This window comes from Micropterus salmoides, unplaced genomic scaffold (genome assembly GCF_014851395.1).
Source record: "Micropterus salmoides isolate LMB-PRFRI ecotype aquatic unplaced genomic scaffold, ASM1485139v1 Ms_hic_scaffold_14, whole genome shotgun sequence".
Classification (NCBI taxonomy): Eukaryota; Metazoa; Chordata; class Actinopteri; order Centrarchiformes; family Centrarchidae; genus Micropterus; species Micropterus salmoides.
Window position 1 is genome coordinate 23,690,308 of NW_024040485.1, and position 24,506 is coordinate 23,714,813.

General features: G+C 41.8%; 1 protein-coding gene across 6 annotated transcripts in view; it reads left to right on the forward strand.

Annotated features, from left to right (window-relative positions):
- The window catches only part of tnk2b (tyrosine kinase, non-receptor, 2b), a 64,705-nt gene extending 40,465 nt beyond the window's left edge, over window positions 1–24,240 (forward strand). For 3 of the 6 annotated variants that reach the window (XM_038718574.1, XM_038718575.1, XM_038718578.1), the window contains 16 exons: window positions 4,296–4,473; window positions 5,961–6,031; window positions 9,962–10,231; window positions 10,472–10,624; window positions 11,185–11,348; window positions 12,408–12,527; window positions 12,863–12,989; window positions 13,109–13,255; window positions 13,577–13,671; window positions 14,010–14,204; window positions 14,478–14,569; window positions 15,994–16,427; window positions 16,564–17,787; window positions 19,330–19,425; window positions 20,594–20,724; window positions 21,677–24,240. In XM_038718574.1, the coding sequence (XP_038574502.1) occupies window positions 4,296–4,473; window positions 5,961–6,031; window positions 9,962–10,231; window positions 10,472–10,624; window positions 11,185–11,348; window positions 12,408–12,527; window positions 12,863–12,989; window positions 13,109–13,255; window positions 13,577–13,671; window positions 14,010–14,204; window positions 14,478–14,569; window positions 15,994–16,427; window positions 16,564–17,787; window positions 19,330–19,425; window positions 20,594–20,724; window positions 21,677–21,683 (3,504 nt within the window). In that variant the 3' untranslated portion in view covers window positions 21,684–24,240. Of the gene's footprint in view, window positions 1–683; window positions 1,216–4,295; window positions 4,474–5,960; window positions 6,032–9,961; window positions 10,232–10,471; window positions 10,625–11,184; window positions 11,349–12,407; window positions 12,528–12,862; window positions 12,990–13,108; window positions 13,256–13,576; window positions 13,672–14,009; window positions 14,205–14,477; window positions 14,570–15,993; window positions 16,428–16,563; window positions 17,788–19,329; window positions 19,426–20,593; window positions 20,725–21,676 lie in introns of those variants that run through there. The other 3 variants (XM_038718577.1, XM_038718576.1, XM_038718579.1) reach the window with 3 other exon arrangements.
- Window positions 24,241–24,506: the final 266 nt, after the last annotated feature.

Sequence of the window (24,506 nt, forward strand, 5' to 3'; positions counted from 1 at the left end):
TGGCCCTGGTTCAAATGTTCCTCGGGCCGAATACCATGAAGCCTCTGTCCTCTGCACCACGCACTGCTCTGCTCTGCACGGACCGTCTAACTGACTGCGGGGTGGGGCTGGGGGGTCCAGAAAGATAGGGTCAGGAGTGGAACAGGGAAAAGTACTGCAGGAGGATGAGGGAAAAAGGGTTACATAGGGGAGAAAGTGGGAGAAGAAGGGACAAGACAACAAAGGGGGAAAGAGATGATACAGGCTCAGCATACAGAACAAACTCAACAAACACACAATTATTGTTTTCAGAAACCACCCAGATGTCTTGTTGCACACTAAAATGTGAAACCAGAGATGCTCACTCGCTTTGGCTGTCGCGCCTCTGCTGCCTGCCCGACTGGCAAGCGTTTGAATCGGGGAGATGTCGCTCCTATTTTTAGCCCCATGCTCGATGGAAGGATGGAACAGCAAACAGACAGTAGCTGCACACGCAAAGACAGAGAGAGAGAAAAAGAGAGAGGCAGTCTGCGTGTGTGTCTGAGAGAGAGAGAGAGAGAGAGAGGCAGTCTGCGTGTGTGTCTGAGAGAGAGAGAGAGAGGCAGTCTGTGTGTGTGTCAGAGAGAGAGAGAGAGAGGTAGGGAGGGTGAAAGGAAGGGAGGAAGGAGGAGTGACTTTGTGAAGTTCTGCAAGTTTGGCTCACCGCTGTGTGAGGAGGACACATGGCTGGACTGGGCACAGGGGAGAGCTGGGCTGCTTTTTCTGCTACAAACTGCAGCTCTTAATCACTCTACATCCTTTTCCCCTCCCACATATTATAAGACAGCTTAAGCTCTCTTTTGCACACTGAAGTGCTACATTAATGCCTCTTTGCCTTCTTGAGGGAGTTGAAGCTAAAGAGGGGGCTTACAGGACGATTGCCCCGCCATGGAATGTTGTAGATTTGCTTACAGGATCGTAGGAAGCTTTTCTTCCCCCTCTCGGGTTCAGAGCTGCGGGTCTGGATCCGAGGAGTGCGTGCGTTTCTTAGAATTCCCTCAGAGACCGGGGACGTCAGACTGGGAGGACTGTGGCTCTGGTTGTGGTTTAAAGGACGAGCAGCCACCTCTGGCTATTTAAACGCGCACGTACAGTTTTTCTGCACCTACACTCATCCAGACGAAGGAATTCAGGATGCGGCGCTTTGACAAGCTGAAAAAGTCATTCCCCTTCCTGGCACACTTTCACGTATACCGAGTAAGTCTGGTATCTGTCCTCCATGGTCCACTGAGGGATTTCATTATTTGGAAATATGGCATGAATAGTTGTAACTATAATCAGGATCATCTGGTCTACCCAGATGTTTGAATATAGTGTTTGCATCATGAATATGGTATGGTAGAGGTCAGTGTGTGTGTGTGTGTATGTGTGTGTGTGTGTGTAAATGTGTGTGTGGACTCCAGCTGGATTGAGGCAGTCCTCTGGGAGGGTTGTTGTTATTGCAGCAGGATGTTGGAGCAGAACAGATCTGATACAGGACATGGCTTAAGCCAGGAGGTGTGTGTGTGTGTGTGTGTGTGCGCATGTGTGTGTGTGCGCATGTGTGTGTGTGTGTGTGTGTTCCTTTCTCCACCACCATGAGGAATGAGTTCAGTCCAGAGGCATTTCTCAGCAGGCATTTGTTTCTCTGCATCTGAATTCGTACATCTCTCTTTCCCCACTCTGTGGCATACTTGTCTCTTTCTTTTTTATTTTGTTCACCGTATTGTCGAGCAGTAAATGTAACCTCTTAATGGTTTATTTGAAACTAAATGCTAGTTGGGTGGTGGTCCTTATTTTGTAACATTCAATGTTCCTTTTAAAAACACACAGATTTTTAAGATTGTGGGGAGTTAGAGATATGACTCAAGATGAGCCCTGAGCATCTTCCTCTTCATCCCATTATAGGAGATGTCAAGAAAAGCACCTGATGTTTTATATACATGTAAGAACAGCTCCTAACTGACTATTACAACATTGCACGACTATTAACAGTGTCAGTTAGAGACGGTCTGTCTTTGTTAGATTCATACACAGACAACCTGAATGTATGATAACTCTTTGCTGTGCAGCACCAGTCTCTAAAAAAATTAAAATATTATATATATGTGCTTGTTTAATGAGTTGTGTATATGAATTAGCAAGTCGAAAAATAAATCTGATATGTCTTAAGCACCTTTATTTTGACCCCTCATGCCTCAGATATGACACTTACATGGAAAAAGGCCCAAGAGGAAGCTGACTTACGTCTTTGGCACCGTCCAGAGAAATAACACTTACATGTTGATCGACAGGGAAGATCAGACTGGGGGCTGCATTGTGGAGGATAAAGGTTATAATGTGCCCCACATATGAGTATGTTGTGCTTTATACATGGAAGCAAAAGAAAAAAAGTAGGTCTGTTTAAATGTTTCCAGGGAAAACGTTTGCTGTAAACTCTTAATAGCGTGAACTGCAGCTTAGCGCAGTAGTGGACTGGCCAAACAGGACGCTGTATCGTCTTTCTCAGGGTAAGGGTCAGGCATGATACAGCAAAATGCAAAACATGAAAATGGATTCAAATGACTGCAGCTGTAGTTAATCCTAAAGCCACAGGCACGGCAGGCATTCAGTATAGCCTGCATCTCTATAAAGTGGATCTCCCATGTTCCTGCTTCACTCTTCAAGCTAACATCAAAGACCGGTCTTGCAGTGTGCTTTTTAACAGAAAAGAAGCTAGGACTATTTTCAGTTGAGCTGTTAAAAGTGGACTCCCTCTGACTTGGAGAGCCAAAGCTGCAAGTTTGGACTTTGCTAAAGAGATATCAGCTGACCCACTTTTATGTGCATCGTGATGAATTGTATCAGGATACGAACATCTGGCATAATCATTGGGGATCGAGCTCTCCCAGCAGATTCGGCTCAGTCAGATCTCACATCAGAAATTTATGGAAAGTACAGGACGACTCACTTATTTGAATCTTTCCATTGAAAAGGCATGGGAGATACATATTATCAGTGTTTTGGGGTTGCTCGCAAATTATTTTCAAAACCCAGTGTTAAATGTGTGTGTTTGAGTGAGACAGTCATTAAGCAATAGGAAATGACCTCTAACCAAGCACATTAAGATGTTTAAATGACAGAGAGGAAGCCGTGACTCCTCTGACACTTTCCTCCGGACCTTGAAACCTTGGCACTGCTTGCACAGGAAGTTCTCATTCACAGAGTCCAATTACTGCAAAGTGGAGTGACCCCTAGCATCCCTCCTACAGATCTCCTATAAATCTCTGCAGATTGGGAATTTTGGTTTGCAGGTTCACTTCCCCATTGAGACTGGAAATAATACTGTGGACCAGTGTGAGCCGGTGTGATGGAAGAGTAGATGACTCTTGTAGTAGTTCATCTTTTCCACTGCCTTTATTCTAAATTTAACTCCATCACTTTGAATAATTGCACCTTGAAGAAGCCCTTCAGCATTAAAGCTGATTTTGTGTTAATTTCAGCTTGTTTATGTTAAGTAGACAGTGATGGATGATGTTTTAAGATGGAGTGTTGTGTTTTGATGTTGAAGATTGATGGCTCAGTGTCTCATTGAGGGATGTAGTATATATATTGTGGTCAGATTGTTTAGGAGTCTCCCGTTTATCTTCTGTAGTGTATAATATATGTGCATTTGACGCATAACAGTTTACACTTCACTTACACTTATGGACACCAGATGTGCTTCAGTCATCTCATGAATCTTCCCAAAATACTTCCATCGTTTTCCAGAGTATTTATTGATCTCTTTCGTTGTCATTTGAATATTTTAAAGAAGATACATTGCAGACTAAGCGGTATAGTGACACCATAATGACACAGGATCTGTATTTTATTTTTTTAATAATTCTTTGGCCCACTGACAAGCAGCTCCTACTATATTTGACCCCTTACTCTTCATGTCTTTGTTATGTATTGTCTATTTGAGGAACCCAGTCTGTTGTGTGCGTGTTTGTGCCCAAATGCGTGTGTGTTTTGACAGTATTCGCATATTTATAATTACCCTTTAGGTATGTGGACCCTGATGTAAATATCTGAACATCTAAGCAGGTATTTTAGTGTTCTGTAAGCAAATACTGGCAAGCACACAATGAATCTGAGCTCAGTTTCCTCTTTTTGTTTTACGGAAATAAATGGTTTGATTGTTGCGCGGTGACTTTCTGGGTGTATTGGGTGTATTTGGCAGGTCTGAGACCTAGCACTGAGAAAAATGTTGAAAGAATACTGAATGTTAAATGTTCTGAACTCAGTTTCCTGTATTCTTTGTGTGTGTTTTGCAGAAGCTGGGCAGTAGCATGCAGTGTGAGGAAGGCACAGAATGGCTGTTGGAGCTGCTAATGGAGGTGCAGCTGCAGCAGTACTTCCTGCGGATCCGAGATGACCTGAATGTCACGCGGCTGTCACACTTCGACTATGTCAAGAACGAAGACCTGGAGAAGATCGGCATGGGTCGACCTGGTGAGAAACTGTGTGTGTGTGTGTGTGTGTGTGTGTGTGCAGTGTTTGTTGTAGAAAAATATTAGAATTTGTTTGCACAGTATGCGTTTTTGAACATGTGTGTCTAGTCTACCAAAAGGCCTAATTCTTGTTCAATTTTGCAGGGATCCTGAATAAAGTCTTGGTACAATAACACTTTGCCCAATATTTAAGTTTATGTCTAAATACCTTCAAAGCGAATGGCATTCCCATCAGCCTTAGTTGTACTTTGTGCTTAGTGTTAATTAGCAAATGGCTTGCTATCACATTAAACTAAGTTGGTGAACATGGTTATCATTATACCTGCTAAGAGCAGCATGTTAGCATTTTCACTGTGAGAGAGTTAGCATGTTGACCAAAGACTGTAGACGTCGCCGTTAGCATTTACTTTAGCTCAAAGCAACACTCTTCATATGTACTCCATTACAGAGTCACAAGTGTGGCTTTAGACCCTTAGTCTTGTTTTGACTTATCATCTTATTTAAGACTGAAAATGAACACCAGACAGATGGTAGTAATCTTTAACGGTGGCTTGGTTGTTTCTTCAAGTCACATAAGGCAGATAAGCAAGCACCTTTAGGTGGTAAAAATCCATTTGGCAGTTCAGAGAGTTAATTTTGGAAGCTGCCAAGCATGCTAGTGTCTAACTGTCTGGCTTGTTTTCACTGTTTGCTCCTATTTCCCCTTCTTCAACAATCATAACTGGGCAGCATGTGTCTCCTCATCTTTTCTTTTCTCTGATTAGATGACAGTTTTTCCCGATTTAGGGGTACTCTGCCTGAAATACATAATTTACTTAATAGTGTCCTTCCAATTTTCTCTTGGCTGATGTATGACTATATAAAGGGGTATTTTACGTATATACAGTATATAGCCTGACATATTATTTTTGTCTGCAGTAATGGCAGTGTGTCATTTGGCTCACTCTCAGCATAGCTGGAGCAAATCCTCCATCACTAACACCCCTAATAGAATTTTAAAGGCAGAACTGGTAATTAGGCATTAGGAAGGGACACTGAAGTGCCAAGTCTTTTGTTTGCGGTGTGTGTGACGGGGAGGGCAGCGGTAATGTTTTAAATCCAGTTATTGAAGCCCTCAGGGCCTTGGCTACCGAGCCGCTTAATGCTAATTACACCCATTTCTCCTGCTCATATATTCATTCACATCTTTCTCCTACACTCACGCTCAGTGTTCTACAGGCTCTCGATCTGTTATCCTGTGTGTGTTTGATGTTTTTTTCATTTCATACTTTGTCTCCAGTCTCTTCTCAGATATAGTATGTATGCATCCTCAATATTTTCGCCCCTTTTCTTCTAATTATGGGAGATAACTTGGAATTCAATGCAGTACGTCTTCTGTATCTCAGATCCTTCCTGGTGCTATGAGAAGAAGCAGCTGCAGTCTTCATCCTTTTGTGTTTACTGCTGAACATCACATTTCTCTTTTTTCCTTTCATTCTTTTGATACAGGACAGAGACGACTGTGGGAGGCTGTGAAGAGGAGGAAAGCCATGTGCAAGCGCAAGTCCTGGATGAGCAAGGTGACAGACATAGACAGACACACACCCACGCTTATTATGGTACATGGTATGCTTGACATTATGTCTCCACAGTGGCGTCAGTCTGTCTGTCTGTCTGTCACAGTGTGGACACATTCATGTGAACATAATAACTTATGAACAATACATGGTAGAAACTTTACACTCAGACCACAGTTTCCACCTGTACAGATGACATGATCACATTTTGCAACACCTTGCTGAATTTGTGTCATATTTTTTTATGTGACAAAGAGTATGCCAACATTGACAGATCTTCGAAAATGCAGCCTTTACTATAGTAATGTCTTAGTTTGATGCTGGGGCCTATTGGACTTACTCAAGGTAAGTCCAATAGGGCTGAGTCCATGCAGTGAAACACATAAATCCACAACAGGAAGAAACTCCAAAAATCCACAGAAGAAAACTCACAGGAGTACAGGACACTCAACATACAATGATGACACTGTAGAGACTGAACAGAACTGACAAACATTTATACTCAGGTAAACGAGCAGGGTGGGAGAGCAAACAGATGACAGGGATCAGAACTAACGAGACAGGCAGGCAGAGAGACAGCAGGGGAGAACAGAGAGACTGGCAGGCAGGCAGATTACTGGGAGAACAGACATAACACACGCAGAGAACAAGAACTAACAATTAACAGACAGGCAGACAGAAACAGCGCACAGAGAACTCAGGACACAATTGTGACAGGTAGTTACATAAAAGGCATGATGGCAAAAATTACTCCAAATCTTCTTAGTGGACAAGGGGCATGTAACGTCTAGTTGCAAGCAATGGATCTATATGTGTCAAACAGTCAAATGAGAACACTCAAAACAAAGGTGCAATTGTGAACCCCCTGATGAGTTTCTGTCTGTTTGGAACATTGTAGTGTTTCTGGGTTTGATCTTAGCACATCTCTGCTCAGTCACATTAAAACTAGTTTCAGTGCCGATCCTGAATGTGACATTAATACATACAAACAATAATAAGCAATGCAGTGCAGACTTAAAACTGTTTTACTAGTGAAATATGCTTAACTGGAAGTTGAGTTTAACTAGCAGCTCTTACCAGTATAACATTTCTTAGCACATTCGTAAACACATTTTAAGAACAATTCAGTATCAGTTCAGTAAATTTTTAAGGCAATGATCACTAATAATGTAGAGCACTGTTTGTGGTGATAGCAGTGCTGAATGCGTAAAACTTTTTAATAACTGAAAATAGGACCTAGACATAAATAAATGATTTGTGCATCTCAGTTCTTTTTATTACCGTTTTGTTCTGGTGCCAGCAGCTGTAACTGAAAGTGTGCATTAGATTATGGAGACGCTAAACGCAACCTGATTGTGTCGTTAATTATTCATGACAATTTGGAAGTTTGAGCTCCAAAAGGCAAAACTAAACAATATTGCATGTTTCAATATTTATGGGTCACCAAGTGAAGTCTCCTCAGCTTTTTGACTTCAAGTAATTCGAGTCTCACTGCAGACAATTCCCAGGTTGAGTTTCAAGACCTCATTTTTGATACTCAAGTCCAAGTCTCAAGTCTACAGCTCTGGTGAATGGTCACATTGTGTTAACATAATGTCAAGGTCTTTTGTGTGACAGAAGCTTACGGTCTTACTGAGCCCGTTTGGGCAATTTATTCTGTTACTGCTACAGACCATACTGTGCTGTATGTGTGTGTCTATGGTGATTATGGAGGAGGTCTCAGTGATTTCTCGATTGGTTCTGTGACATCTTTTTAAAAGAAAAAAAACTTCTGATAGATATACTGTAGGTAGGTACAGATGCATAGACATCTGTAGGGAACATTCCTCAAGAGAACAAGACAGCTTGACCCACACACATGAGGATAAGCACGTCCACATAAAGACACTCACACACAAGTCAAGTCACAAGAGTTGGTGACAGACAGATTCAGAGCATGCTGCATTCATAGAAATGTTGTTTTCATGAAGCAAGGTTTCTTTCTTAAAGCGACAGAAGCACGTATGAATGTGACTTATTCACTTTCTTTAAATAAAGTCTGAAAGATTAAAGATACCTCATACACAAGCTCATTACAAACTCTGATACACCTAGACACACAAGGCTCAGAGCAATGAAGTGTGTGAAGCAGTACTGATCAGTCTCTGTGTGTGTTGGCTGTTGTAAGTGGAAGTCGTGGTGCCCAGAGGATGGTGCTTGCCATCTATAATTACACCTGTCTGTTGCCCCCTCTGGCACCATCCTCAGCTAGAGTAATCTGCCTTCTCAGCCCCCGGTGTGTGTGCGCGCGCACGCACTGCCATAGTCAGAATCTTTTGAATGTCGAGCCTCCTATTTGAAACCCACTTACCACACTGTGACCACAGAGATGTGGTGTTTTTAAAAAGGTCTGCAGCATTATGTCATGTCTGGTCCAGTGTGAATGTGAAACCACACACCGCTTGCTACTGTTTATATCTGGCCAGTCAAATATGTTTGGCACTGGGGATTCATTGACACATCTTTTTCACTGACGATACTGTTTCTGAGTACTGACCTTCAGCCAGTAATGAGCTCACATTGGTTTCATCAACTTTTTTGGAATGAAACAATGCTTAGATTTAAAGATTGCTCTACCTATGAAAAACACATGTGCATGTGGTATGTGACATGTTAATTGGTGTATATTACTTATTTGATATGCAGCACCCGTGTCTGTGCATTTTTATTTTGGGCTTCTAAACAAAGGTTTCTCTTAATGGTTCTACACAGCACACACATTGTACGGGTTCAAATTTAGGGGAATGGAAAGCTCTTAAGGACTCACACAAATACACACATATATATGCACACAGAAACATTCAGGTCACTTAATCTAATAGGGCTTCCTAATGAGTACTTCCTAGCAGCTCACGAACATTCCTGCTGTGTTGTCAGTGCTTAAGCCCAGAGGCAGGACATGTCTCTCCCATAAAGATAAGTGTATGTGTTTGTGTGTGTGTGTGTGCTTGTTTTGGTACATATCCATAGTTGCTTACTGACAGCATATCCATCAGTTTTTGTTGAATACTGTGTGTGTGTGTATGTGTGTGTGTTGGTGGCAGCGAGGCTCCTTATGTCCTCAGATTAGAGCCTAGGGACCACTGTATAATGGTTAGTTGATTCCCCTTTTCTGACTGCTGGATGCTGGCCTTAACTTGACTCTGCTCGCTTAACAATTACGCTCACACCACACAAGTCAGACGTACTGTACATCAAAGTGATTTCCAGTGTAAACCTCCTCTGTCGTCCCACTGTTGCTAACATCACAAAGTGAACAAGACGATGTAAACCTGTTATCACTGCCTGATACTTTCATCTCGTGGTGCAGGCCTGCCACAGTGGGTGAGTGGGTCACTCCTGTGTGTAAGAGGGGAGAGTAGGGGGAGAGCAGACGAGAGAGAAAGAAAATAAAGTGAAAACTAGTTTTCTGTGAGGCTGACAGAGATGGAAAAGAGTGGAGGATGGAGGTCATAACTGAAATGAGTGTCTGGTGTCTTCCCTCCATCTCCACCCACAGTCTCCAGCCAAGTGTCTCCTGAGAGCAAAGGCAGATAGCTCATTTACTAATAAAGGTGTAAGATGAAACTCAAAGCCCTTTGTCAGACTTTTCAACATCCTGGGCAGTTGAAGACACTTTTATATGTTCATCCCAGATTGGGGTTGATACTATTGTTTATAAGCAGTGGTATTCATCTCATTTTTATTGCAGCAAAGATGTTACTTTGGTCTTATCATATCGACATAAATCATCTTTTAGACACTATTTCACCACATATTTCTCCTACACACACACACACCGGACCGAACAGGCAGGGTGTTCTTTCTCTCTATATGTGTCCAGTAGTCCCTTTTTGTTTGCCTTGTTTCATAGCCAGCTTCATTTGTCCTTTTTCTTCATGTGTTCGTCTCTAGGTGTTTAGCGCTAAGCGTCCAGACGGAGGAGACTTCCCCCAGCAGGGCCATCCGGCCTCCTCCTTTCGTAAGCTGTCTCCCACACCTCCTTTGGGCCTGGGGGAGGGAGTCCTGGCCACACAGTCCAGTGGTGATGCTCCTCTTGACGGGCAACAGCAGACCCTGACCTGCCTCATCCCAGAGAAGGATCTGACGCTGTTTGAGAAGCTGGGGGACGGCTCCTTTGGCGTAGTGAAGAGAGGAGAATGGCTGACACCTGCAGGGAAGGTGGTGAGGAGACCCGTACTTACTTTTTAAGAGAACTAAATAAATGTAAACTCCTGTATGTTGAGGATATGTGTTAAAGAAGAAGAACTAGATCACGGCCACACTATGATATTTCTCAAAAATTGTGTGTTTGTTTGCATTTTGTGCTGATGAAGGAATAAATAAAAGCAGCCCCAAGAATCTGTGTACTGAACAGAGTACATTTGCAACTGTTATATTTGAAATCTTTGTCCTTGTTTCCAGCTGAATGTAGCTGTGAAGTGTCTGAAGACAGATGTGCTCAGCCAGCCCGATGCTCTGGAGGACTTCATCTGTGAGGTCAACGCCATGCACTCCCTGGACCACCAGAACCTCATTCGCCTCTACGGTGTGGTGCTCACACACCCAATGAAGATGGTAGTGGATACACAGAAACGCACACACACAGGGAGGACAGATAAACACATATATATGCCCAGGTGTACATTAGTCACTGATATACTCTAGCTTTCTCTTGACTTCCCTGTACTCTCACATACACCCACACATACTTCAGCAAACACAAACGTCGCTCTCGTGCACTCTCTCAGGTTGCTTTGTGACCTTTTGAAATCAGGGCAAGCATCTCAAGGCCTTTGTCATGACTGGAGAAAGCGATGGAGTAAAAAAGGGAGACAGGAAGGGAGGGGAGAAAGTGGATGGAGGACTAAAATAAGGGCTGACATTTCACATTTGTTACCCTCTAGTTATTTCCTCTGGCATGTTTTTCATTCATATTGCCAAATGGTTTTTGGAACATGGATTACCAATTACCAAAATTTCTTCTGTTTTTCTCATTATATTCTCCTTTTTCTTCTATATATTTCTTCCTCATATTCTCACTTTGCACTTCACACCTCTCTTTCTCATCTACATCATCTATTCCTTTTTGCTCCCACGTTCCCCTTTTCACCCCCTCCTCTCTGTGTGTTCTGAAGGTGACTGAGCTGGCTCCTCTGGGTTCTCTGCTGGAGCGTCTGCGATGTGTCCGTCCACAGGGCCCAGTGTTGATCCACACCCTGTGTCAGTATGCTGTGCAGGTGGCCTGTGGCATGGCCTATCTGGAGCAGAGGCGGTTCATCCACAGGGACCTGGCAGCCAGGTACGAGAACAGAGAACTTTCTGAGGTGGACTTAATAAGTTTTAGCCACTATAAAAAGGCCAGTACCTATTTTTTTAAAGAGGGTGTAGTCTTCACATTCTCTGTCTTGAATTATTTATATTGCTTCTCCTTCTTCTCCACCCAGACATTTACAGACCATTATAGGGAGACTTGGCCCATTAGCACATTGAGTAACTGGTTGGCTGGCTGTACTGGGTGGTCTAAGTTCTTAGTCTTGGTCAAATTCGTCACTTTCACTTAACTGTTGACACAATGTAGATGCTTGAGAAAATTGTAATGGCTTGTAAAAATGAGTCATTTTCCCAGTTAAAACTGTGATAAAATGCTAATGACTACACATGGCTGTTACAGTATCCAAACACTAAGCAAATTTTACAAGCTGTGGTTTTAAATGCTGGATCTGTTGAATTTAATGTTATGTTGATTTTCTAACCTATCAGTCTGTTCCTTCAGTTAAAGGCTGAAGTAGGTTCTGGATGCATTCAGAATAGGACACTGCTGACACCATGCAAAGTCTACTGTAGTTGTATGGCACATGGACTATATTTCATATAATTTACGCATCAATTCTGTGTGTTGCTGAAGATTGACTATTACAACTACCCCTGTTTTTGGTTGATCTAGTAAGATGCACCTCTTAAATCCGGTTTAGTTTATCTTCTGTTAGGGTTACATATATTATTTTATATCATATTTTAGGTCAAATTCCTTCTTTCTCCTCTCAACAAATTGTCAAGCGAAAAAAATAAAAAAATAAAAACCATTACAGATTCATTCTTCCTCATCTTTGCTTCTGTATGTGGAGAGTTTTGTGAACATCTGTGAATTTATGAGTGTGTTTATGGCATCAGTAGTATGCTGCCTAAGCGGAACTTTAAACTAGAGTTAAAATCAAATTCCAATAATTTTAAATTATAGTTATAAGATTATATGATGATAACAGATGCAACACAATTCCCCAAAGAACTATTTTGCACTGCATTGTTTAGATTAAAAATGTACAGAAAGATGTTAATTATGTGACCATCTTGTCTGTAGGAACATCCTGCTGGCCTCAGCTCACAGAGTGAAGATCGGTGACTTTGGCCTGATGAGAGCACTGCCTAACAACCATGAGCACTATGTCATGCAGGAGCATCGAAAGGTCCCCTTTGCATGGTGGGTGTCAGTACAGGGATGGATACGAGCGGTTTTAAGGGTTAGGATGGGAACCTGATTTATTTTTTTGCAGAAAGTTTCCAGAGAGATCTGATCGGTCACAGCTACATTCCAGCCATGCTGATAATTCTTATAAAACACTGCTTTCTGTGTTTTTTGGAGTTTCTTTGCCAAAGTCTGTCAGCCAAGCAGCTAGCTATCAATCTATATTTCTTTCTACTGTTAAGATTATTTACAATACATTCTCTGCCCAAAGTAAGCATTATCGTTGGACAGACCTGCAGATAACTGATTTAATGTAGCCCATTTTAAATTTGTTACCTGTGCTGCTGCAGGTGCGCCCCAGAGAGTCTGAAGACCAGAACGTTCTCCCATGCCACAGACACATGGATGTTTGGAGTCACTCTCTGGGAGATGTTCACACATGGCCAGGAGCCTTGGCTGGGCCTTAATGGGAGCCAGGTAAACACACACAGAAAAACATATACAGTATGTAACCAAAAACTCAGGCAGACCCACAAAACTAGTCACATTTATTCACATCTAATCTGATTTTTCTCCTTTCTGGGAAAAAATCCTAGATCCTACACAAGATTGACAAAGAAGGTGAACGCCTCTCTAAGCCTGAAGACTGCCCGCAGGACATCTATAACGTCATGCTGCAGTGTTGGGCTCAGAAATCAGAGGACAGACCTACCTTTGTTGCACTGCGGGAGTTCCTCCTTGAGGTAGGGGAGCCTGCAGCAATTTGGGTAGCCAAAGGTGTATATCCAGGCTGCTATATGTGAGGGTTTTTTTAAGGATACTGTGTAATCCTAAGCTCTCCATTTCCACTAAGCAGAAGAAACTTAATGATGATCTTAATATATCTGGTACAGATAGACAAGTGTTCCCTCACCAATTCATCATTGCGTAAGTGGACCTTTAGCTCCACCTAGTGGAGTTACTGCATAGCAGAAACAGAAAAATGCTGTCAGCTGGAATAACTATTTTAACCACCTTACAATATGGCCCACTCACAAGTATTCTTATGTGTGTGGGTTTTTCAGACCATGCCCACAGACATGTGTGCTCTGCAGGACTTTGACGAGCCTGACAAACTCCTGATCCAAGTCAATGATGTCATCACCATCATAGAGGGGAGGTGGGTATTAATAAGCATTTTAGACTTTGAACAAGGCTGCCCCCACATCTGTATCATTTACTGAGCAAACCTACCTGCCAGCCTAATTTCTGATAGTGTTTAAAGGGAAAATAGCCTACAGGTATTTTCCAGTTTAGATATTTTGACTTAAGTAGCTCATCAGTGCTTAATAATAAAAAGATATAGAATTTCTATTAAACTAAATGCACTACATTGTTAATATTAAGTTGTTAAATGTCCAGTAGAATTATTTGGTGTTGTAAGGCCCTGTAGATGATTCTCCTTATCCGCAACTGTGGTTCGTCCTGTTTCATCCTCAGCATTTTGATGTCTTTCAGGGCAGAGAACTACTGGTGGCGAGGTCAAAACAAGCGGACCCTTAAGGTCGGACAGTTCCCCAGAAACGTGGTGACATCAGTAGCGGGTTTGTCAGCACATGACATCAGTCGGCCACTCAAGAACAGCTTCATCCATACGGGACACGGAGACACCAACCCTCATCAATGCTGGGGCTTCCCGGACAGGATTGACGAGTAAGGACCAACTTCTGTTGATTAACTTAAATGTGGATTCAGTAAGGTCTAACTGTGTCTTCATCACTTTATATACAGTATGTGTTATAATTATGCCCCATGTTAGAAGTTGGTGTTAAAAATCTGTCCGATTAGTTTTTACTGAGTTGTAATAATACACTCTCACCAATAGATGGCAGTAGCACAATGTTATCAACAGTATAAAACCCTGCTCAGTTACATTCAGTATATTGACATTTACTGTAATTAGGTCTGCCGCTCTCTTACCCCCAGCTTGTACCTCGGTAATCCTATGGATCCTCCTGATGTCCTTGGTTTACACCTCAGTGGTGCTCGGCCCACACAGCTACCAGGACGAGCTAACAGTGAGTAAAAGAGCTCTAAATAAAACTTAAAGCCATAACGGTGGTGAATACCAAGAATAAACACAGTCTTGTAAGTCTGTTCAGTATCCACCATCTTTGGGTTCACACTCTTTAGGTGGCACCACTGACCCAGACCCGTTTAGCATTTAGCTTATGAGCTAAAAGTCACTGCTGGAAGGGTTGGTCTCAGTTTAAAGGCCCATTGTGAAATGTTTTGGTCCTATATGACGGATGTCTAAAAAGATTCTCAGTTATCCAGGTCATAATTATCTAAGGAAGGTTAAATCAAGGGTAACAGGACTTGGTTATCTTCAACCAAGTCCAGTTGCTCTTGATTTAACCATCTTTAGATCATATATGTCATTTAAAGATACACATTCACATTCTGCTAGATAAACATTTATAACATTTGTATTTCTCAACTGATCATTATTTAAAATGTACAGCTGTTTCACTCTGTAACTATAAACATAACTGTCAACAATAATCAATTGTTAAATGATCAGATTTCCTGTTCTTCGCAGTGCTTTGGAAAAATGGCTACCAAACAGCTTTTCATTTTTTTTAACACTTGGCTGGCAATCTTTCACATTCAATCTGACATTTGCTTGCTGCTTTTTATTTTCTAATCTTTCTTTCTTTGCTGCTGTCTTTCCCCCCCCTATACTTTGTGGTGGCGGTATTTGCTTTTATTCTTCCAGAGGAGCCTCCTCCCCGTCCTCCTCAACCAGCAGTGCTAATCAAGAGTAAGTCTGGTTTCCCTCAGCAGCTCCTCACCCATTGCTCCTGCCCTCTCTGTTCCCTTCTAGCTCCACTCCTCAAAGGTACATCCCATATTAGTTTTTCTCTCCTTTGTCTACTTTTGCAGTGATTATGTCTTCTACTTTTATTTCCTTTAACATCACTGTTTCTCCGTCTTTCCATCCTCGTGTCCCTCTAACAGGTGTGCAGTGTCCTTGCTGTGCACTATAGGACTAACTTCAGACCTGGAGATTTAATTTGACTGAACTGTGTCTTGTATATTGAGGTGTGAAGATCTTAACGAGCATGGGGGTCATCACTCTCTAAATTTTTTGATGGAACTTCAACACGCTTTGGCAGCCACAGTTTTCACAGTAGGAGGCGGAAATTTGTCATAGAGGTCAAGTGTGTTTGTGTGTGTTTGTGTTCATGCCGACTGGCTAAAAGTGGCCCTGGGAATGGGAGTGGCCTATTGCAAACAAAGCTACACCCACTGTATAGCAACCACAACTTTCTATCAATGAGGCTGAAATTTGCCATGGAGGTCATGTGTTTGTGAGGTTGTGTGTGTGTGTGTGTGTGTGAATGCATTAACACAGAATACATGTACGTGGTCACAGGTATTGCAAATTCAAGCTTGTTTTCAGTAAAGTAATGAATGTATTGTGTGTTTGTGTCTCCAGAGCCTTGCTATGATCCAGTAAACGATGATGAGGATCTGACTTCGGCAGGACTAAAGAGGTTATCACTTCGTAAAACAGGTTCTGTCAAAGGCTTAAAACTTAAACCCGCTGCGTGGGTCTCTGCTTCCAAGCAGGGGAGTGGCCGGATTTCAGGCTCAGGCCACATCCTCAACAGTGAAGTGTCCCTCATTGACTTTGGGGAGGAGTTCCCCCCGCCTGCACCCTCTCCCTCCCCTGTGGTCGAAATTCAGATTCCTTCACTGGCAAAGCTAGCTTTGCAAGCAGAGAACATCCTGGACCGGACTCCACCTCAGAGTCCATCTAGATCATTGCCCCGTCCCCTTCACCCTACGCCAGTAGTGGACTGGGATGCTCGGCCATTACCTCCACCCCCGGCCTATGATGATGTAGCCCAAGATGAAGACGATATGGAGGTACGGTAGGAGGTGTTACAGCACATTTCACATTGTGTCAAAATGTCACGGAAATGGAATGTTTACCTCCAGTCCTGGTATTACCTAGATCCATAGCAGAATGTATTGAAGATGTAAATCTTGTTTTTCCATACAGGTGAGCTCCATCAACAGCTCGGAGCAGCAGCATGAAGAGGAACAGAGTGACGTCTGTAACCCAGATGAGGCTCTCTCCTCTGGACAGAAAGTGGAGGGTGAGACTTTTGTCTCCAGGGGTCCAGACAGACCAGACCTGGACGACAACCTCTTTCTTCCTGGCAAGCAGAGCCAGGTGCTGTCCACTTCCTTCTCCCAGTCAGCAGAGATCTTCCAAGAACTCCAGCAAGAGTGCATGAGAAGGCTCAATGTACCGACTAGAAGTGCTACGCGGTCAAGCTCGCCATACCAGAGCTCAGCCTCGTGTCCCCAGACTCCACAGACCCAGGAGGGACATCAGCAGAGTGTCCTCTGCTCCAGTGAGGACAAACCCCAGATCCCTCCACGTGTCCCCATACCTCCTCGCCCTATAAAAAGGGGCGACTACACATCTGCTCGCTGGTCAAGGGATCTCTCCCTGTCACCGACGCCAGCTGACACCACAGAGGACGTTTCTGGGCCAGACCAGGACCGGCCACCTCAGATCCCTCCCAGGGACCCTTTGTCCCAGCCGGGCTCCCGGACTCCCAGCCCCATGGGCCTGGTAGTGGGCTCCCCTCAGCAGAGAGTCTACTCTGTCAGTCCCACCACCATGCAAGCTCCCCTCTCCTCTTGCCCCTCCACACACACCTACGGCTCCTACCTCTCCACCTCTCCAGGTAAACTCATGCCTACCACACACAGCTTTGCCTCAGATCCTAAATATGCTGCACCCAAAGTGATCCAGGCCCAGGCACAGGGGAAGGACACTGCCAGCAAGGGCCCCTGTATCCTCCCCATCGTCCGTGATGGACGTAAAGTCAGTAACACCCACTATTACCTTCTACCAGAGAGGCCCCCATACCTCGACCGCTACGACCGTTTCTTCAGGGAGGCAGAGAACCTCCCTGCCAGCGGTGTGGAGGAAAGACATGTACGGCAAGCTAACACTGCCACTGTCAGACCCATGGTGGTCAGCAGCCAGACACTCCAGGGACACGCCCAGGGACAGGGGCTTGTCCAGCCAGGCGAACTGAAGGCTAATTTCTCCACCAACAATAACAGCAGTCTGGGTGGACCACGGTCAGGGATGAAGACATCAGTTAGTCTCCCTCGTGTCTGTTCAGAAGGGCTTGCAGCACTGGTGGTCAATGCTTCCTGCACCAGGACAGACGGAGGAGGAAACTCAGCTGAAAGGGTGAAAATGGTACGGTCAGAGATATTTGGACTGCCTTTTGCAACTTCTCATTTGAAATACACTGTATAATTTTACTATTTAAATCATATGAAAGGTTTTATTTATTGCTATGATAAACTGGAAAGCCTGCTCACTGTCTCTCTCATTATGGATGTCACTGCAGGGGGATAATTTACCTGCAATATATAGTTGACCTCATGTCCTCCTTAATTCTACTTTGATTGCTTTTTCGTAAATCAGATAAAAAAGTGCAGTCCTTAAACTAGATAGCCATCCCTTCTTAGTTTCTTATCACTAGTATGAGAGCATAATTATGGTTCTATTATTATGAGATGAAGTCATTATCACACATCTATGAGCTGAAATATGAGTACAATGTTCAGGGTAATCCAGTAGGATTGGTCTTAGAAGTAATAAGACTTTAAATGATGTGATGTAATAGAGTGCAGTGCAGTTTTATAACAGTTAATGTAGCTTTTGAGTGAAACATTATGGTGTATAGCGTATTACATTTGCTCATACACTGAACACAAGGGGGCAACAGAAGACCATTTTTAGTAGCCGCTTTTAACTGCTTAAATCTGTTATAATTGAATAGATTACCTCCCTATTTAAATCATTATCAGAACCAAATTATGATTGATGTGTAACAAAAGCAAAATAACCTTTTTAAACTGGAGCTGAACTTGTGAAAGTCAATGAGTCAGGCTAATTAAAAGGGGAAGTTCCATTTTCTCCGTTCCCTTCACAATGAAAAAAGCACTAAAATGTTCTTGAAAATGAAAACTTCTCATAACTTATTTAAAAATATGCCAGCATTCTTTTGAGACAAAGGCCTTATTAATTGTTGCTGTGAATTGACAAGACAAGAAACCGTAATTTCATTGGTTTGTTCTTGCTGGCCAATTGATTCTGACACTGACTGAACTGGAGTTAGAATCACCAAAGGCTCTACATCGATCAGGCACTTGGCATTTTGTAATGCATACTGAGATCTGTGGCCGCACATGAGGTGCAGTGAGAATGTGGGATCGTATATAAACTGTATTGCAGAGGAGTGCATTGCAAGAAGTAGACATCCACATTTACTTCCTGTTGTAGTTGAAACAGTACAGTAGCATAAATAAATAAAATCAATCACTATGCCGCCAGGAGCACACTGTCTGCATTGTTGAAATTAGACGTGGTGGATTCGGAGAAACATAATTAGTAGAGCTCAGACTACTATATAATATACAATTTGGTTAGTGAAGTGATAGTGAACTGTGCAAAAAGCTTCATCAAATCCATTGATGCTTGAATCCACGCAAAAAAAACTTGGATAAGTGCAAAAAAATATTTTCTATTAGAAGAATATTACATGAGGGATTAATGCTAAATTGATACAGATGATTTAAAATCTTTAAAAAGGACCCAGTCGTGTACAGGTGTTTCTGAGGTAGGTCAATGTAATGTAAATGTAATAGTGAGGCCCATCAAGTGAGGAATCAGAGCCAGGGGAATATAAGGGTTGTTGGAAGCTGCAGAGACTTACACTGTTGTGTGATTCAGGTGCAGGAGGCAGTTCACGGTGTTACAATAGAGGAGTGCCAAGCTGCCCTTCAGAACCACAACTGGAATGTCCAGAAAGCTGTGCATTATCTAAAGGTGAGAGCATTTCTTAGTATGCTGTGAAAATGCTTAATGCACAGCAGCCAGTTTTTGAAAACCAAATTATATACCATACCATACTATATCTGTAGTTCATATTGTGTTTCTATAGGGATAGACTCAACGCGAAAGTATAAATTGGCCTCAACATAAGAAGAACAATCCAGACAATTAGCTTAAATGAAAACACTGGTTTCTATAAAACACTGAGCTCAGCCTTTTCAGTATTTCATACTGCTGTGGCAGCACTGTAAGTATTTTAGATGGCAAGCTAATGTTAACAAAGTGAGCTAGCTCATATCTTGAAAACATTATCTTCAAATACATGTCTTTTGTCTTCATCAAGGACTACAATTGATGGAAGACTTGAACTTTACTGTTTCATCCTTCACATTTGTAGATGTGTGCGATTTAATGTTTCCTTTCTCATAATGTCAAAAAAAAATTCTAAAAACTAAATTAAGTTTCAATTAATTTTATTCAGTCTCACACTGTTAAAAAAAAGTAAGCTGTATCACTGAAAGGCAAACTGAATTGGTGAAATAAAACCCTATACCAAGTAAGGTCAACAAAAATTTTATGGTTCTAGTCCATCAAAATAAAGACCCTATGAAGTGTAAGACTATGTTGGAGCACAGCAATTACCAAATTAATCAGTGCTGAACACTGCTATGCTGCAAAAGAGTCCTTGAGTCCTTTTCTGTAATAACCCATTTTGTAGAGGATATAAGTACAAACAGGCATTCAAAGTTGCTGAATGTAGTTTTACTTTATAGGTTCATATCAGGATATGATAAGAGCAACTTTGTTGAACCTTTAGGGAAAGTCAGATCATTGCTGCTGCAATGAGCCGGCTATAAATAAAAAGGCATGCAGACACTGATGTGTCTACAGCAGTAATCAACAATCTCTCAGCTGCCTGTGGTTGGGGCCACTGTGGCAGGATAGAAGGTGTGTTTGGGCACAAGGGAACACTTGAGTGCTGCTTAATAGTGGCAGCAACGTTTAGAAGATAAATAAAACAGACTGTGTTGACCCTTTTCTGCAGTTCTTTCCTGTACAGTACCTGACCCTGTGAGCCAGCTATACTGTCTCATCTTATCCCTTCTCCTGGCCGCTTTGTACAATTGCTCTCATCTTTTTTTTATTGTCTGTCTCTCTGCAGGTTGAGCAGTTGTTCTGTTTGGGTCTGAGGAACAGGTCAGAGTGTCTAAAGCTGCTGGAGATGTGTGACTGGAACTTAGAGGTGGCCAGCACACAGATGTTAGACAACTATGGATCCACAACAAGACCGAGGTACTGTACTGTATTCTATAGCTTTGTTTATTCAACTTTGGGTCATGACCTTTTAATGTACTGTACTCTCATCACTGGCCAGCAATGACCATCCATTTGACTTATTTAATACTTTAGCTATCACTTCAGATAGCACCCAGAGCCTCTAATCTACATTTAAAACTTGGTTTGGATATTTATTTTATATTTTTATTGGCATTCAGTATCACTGCGTATGCACATGACACATTAAAGTCCGTCACATATCTCCCGAAATAGTACCCCTCAGAAGAACACATACATAAAAAATTAAAATAGTGATAATAATTTTAAAAAACTATGGACAATTAGGGAGTGATCTTTGTCCACAATACAATCATTGATTTGTGAAAATAAAATCAGATCTATGGGGCGTTACATGCTTTGGTTTGGATATTTAATCTTGCGTCTGTGGCATTTTATCCATCGTTTTGACAGTAATGTTCATGTTTGGATATTGTTTCCGGAAATTAAATTCAGTTACTTATGACCTCGCTTCACATGCTGAGATGAGATCAGTTTAGGCACATCCATCTTTGGAATACATACCATTAAAATTGGCTTCTTAGCCGGGCTTAACTGCTGGAGATATTCCCTCCTCCATATGTCACTGCAAGTTAACTGAAAACGTCAACGGCAGACATATACAGAAAGGAGACAGGCAGCAGCATGACGCAATGAGAATGCTGGTGTGCTCTGTTAATGAGGCTAAGAATCATATTTGGCTGCTAGACTGAGAAAGTTTTCTTTTCTATAGAAAATATTAGGGAAATGTTTTTAAAATTTTGAACAATTTAATGTGTCACTTCAAAAGCATCACAAGTGGAAGGTCTCTCTTGCAAGACAATGTAAATATCATTCAAGTTAATTTAGGAGGATTTTGCATTTCATCGTTATTTTCTCAATCTAATCTAAAGCTTCTTTATATTTTTAGACGGTGACAGAAATTTCAAGCTGCTGAGCTATGACTGGAACTTCATCTTCAGTAAAACATCAGAGGAGGAGGTGAATTTGCTCCTGACCCTTCCTGTTTATGCTTCAGACACACAGAAGACTGTAATTTGACTGTGGAAGAATCCAGCACATTTTCAGTGAACTAGCACAATATACCAAACTTTACAATGGCTCCATTCATGCATAACATGGACAAAAATATTTAGCCTGGGGCAAATATAATGTTTTGGGTCACTTTTTGACTTTGATCAGAAAGATATGTGATTGTTGCACTTATTAGAGAATTGCAGACCGCCATCTTCCATCTTTTTAAAGTTATTGAAAGACAAAGACAGTGCTACCACACTGCCTCACTGCTGCACTTACACTGTTGACCAACTGCAGAGAGATACTTCAATCTTTTCTTTCATTTACGGCATGAGCACTTCCTAAAAAGATCCATACTTTACCATGAGGTCATTATATTTTGTCAGAATATGCCAGGAATGAGCACAGTCTGACTAAAAACTGGAATCTCATTTAGTGAACAGTGTCAAAAACAGTGTCATATTGTAAATCTACCATGTAAAAGCACAACACAATACAAAGCTAGTATTTAATTGGCTCTCCAGGCCACACTGTGCAGGAAATCATTTGGCCCGTTTACAGTTATAAAGAGGGGTGGGGATGTGATTATGAAGATTGTTTGCTGCTGAAAGTCGAGGAAAAATATGCAAGAAAAAATGCTGTTGCAAAAGAAACATTTAGGTTTCTCTACAATAACAAAATGCTTACATCCTCAATAATCTGTATTTGGCGCGGGACATTTATCAACATTGACCCCATGCTGTGCTCTTTGTGCTAAGAGTCAAAGGTCAAACCGGTAAAATATTGACCTCAATTTAGAGAATTAACAGAAATAAATCAGATTAGCAGTTTGTCCAAGATTCACTTATTTTTTTCAAAACTGTCTAATTTATATTCAGAGGGTGTAAGCCGTAAACCCATTATAAAGAGACATTTATGTATTTGTGAACTAAATATTGATATTTTAATATATTTTCAACACAAAGTTCAGAAACAAGAGAAAACTGTTATGTCCATTCCTGGGCAGGCCATTATATATTTACAAATGTGTCACTCATTAAGTTAAATAGTGTAGCACCTATTGCCACGTCTGGCAGTAGAAACGTCCTACACCCCAGACATAGTCTTTCCTTATTCCTTCCCTCTAAGCACTTTGCCCATACAGAACTCCCATGCATCAGCTGAAAACTCTTGCCAGCTTGGTATTTTCTGCGTGCACACAGACTACATTGGCAGCTAATATCAGCAACGTAGGGACATTTGTCCCAAGGCACAGATCCTGTCCCTTAATCATCACTTAACCACAACTGTGATATTTTGGTCAGCAGCTTTAGGGGCAATAATTTAAATCTCGGCAGACGTCTTAGCTCTGGGTGAACTCACTGCTGGACGTGACAATACATCTTCTGACTAGGTATCATCATAGCAGAGCCCTCAGTAGTGAATGGCTCTCAGGCTTTTGTTCTCCCGTTTTATTCAAGATGCACTTAGTTTGTGAGGACTCTTCTAAAAGGAATAGTAATAAAAGGCATTCCACCGGCTTTGACATCTAAAATTGACTTTTATGTGGTCAACCGAAAGTGAAAAAAAAACAATACTCTACAGGCAATTTAAAGCTTCTTTCTTTAGTAAAAAATAATTTATTTAAATTACAACACAAGTCCACATGTAAACTCTGGCTTTGCTCCAAACCAACCAGACCCTCCATATATTCACTAAAACCCTAGAATCTGACTGGGCTAAGCACAAGCCGTTTGGGCAGATTTATATGACAACCTCCAGTAAAAGTTCTCTCCTGTGTGCAATAAGCACATGAAACCACCCAGTCTGTCCATCCATGAGTGCCATCCAGTTGTGTGAAAAGATCTCTGTCATGATGGATCCTAAGTGAACTCACAGGAAACACCGTCTTCAGTATGAAGTGTTTGGTGACTTAGTTTTCCTTTGCAGAGTAGGATGAAGTTCTGTTTAAACAATGATCCAGAGTCAATTTTGCCATGTCCCCCTCTGGTGTGCTATGATAAAGCTGATTGTTAACCAGTGCATGAAGACAACTTGATGTGAGAGCCGCCTCCACAGTCTGTTCATGTGTTGTTTGTCTTTATACCAAGCTGCTGTAGTTGTATTGAAGGACTGAAGTGAACCTTGTGGTGTTATGATCAACCCAAAGCTCCTGTTGTGGTGTTGAGACTCTGATGTTCAGTTCTGTTTAGTCTTTGTTCGCCAGATCTATTTCTTTAGAAACTGTCTGTGATTTTAAGTCATTTATATTGTCTTTGCTGTTTTTCCTTCAGTCCAACTTGCCATTTCTTCCTCATTTGTATGTATGTGCTTCCCAGAATGTGTTTTATTTTAAATGCCTACTGTACAGTTGGTTTTCATTGTTTCTCTCCTCCAGGGTTGATGGAAATGTTAAAGAGAAGTTCATGCTGCCGAATTTATAAATGTATTTTTTATTAAAGAATGAATTATTTTCTACCTCTTTTGTTTATTCATCTTTTTTTCAGTCGCCTTACTTATTTTTGTTATTTTTTAAGTATTGAGTGCTGAAGGGGAGACATGCTGGATGCTGATTTTGTTCCACACAACACTCAGATGCATAAGAGGTATTGATGTACGATGAAACAAATACCATACTAATTAGCCTTACAGTATTTTAATGGACACTTGTGTCCTAAATGTTTGAGCCCTTTTAGTATTAATTAACAAGAACCACAGAAAGCCTCTGGAACATACGCAACAAC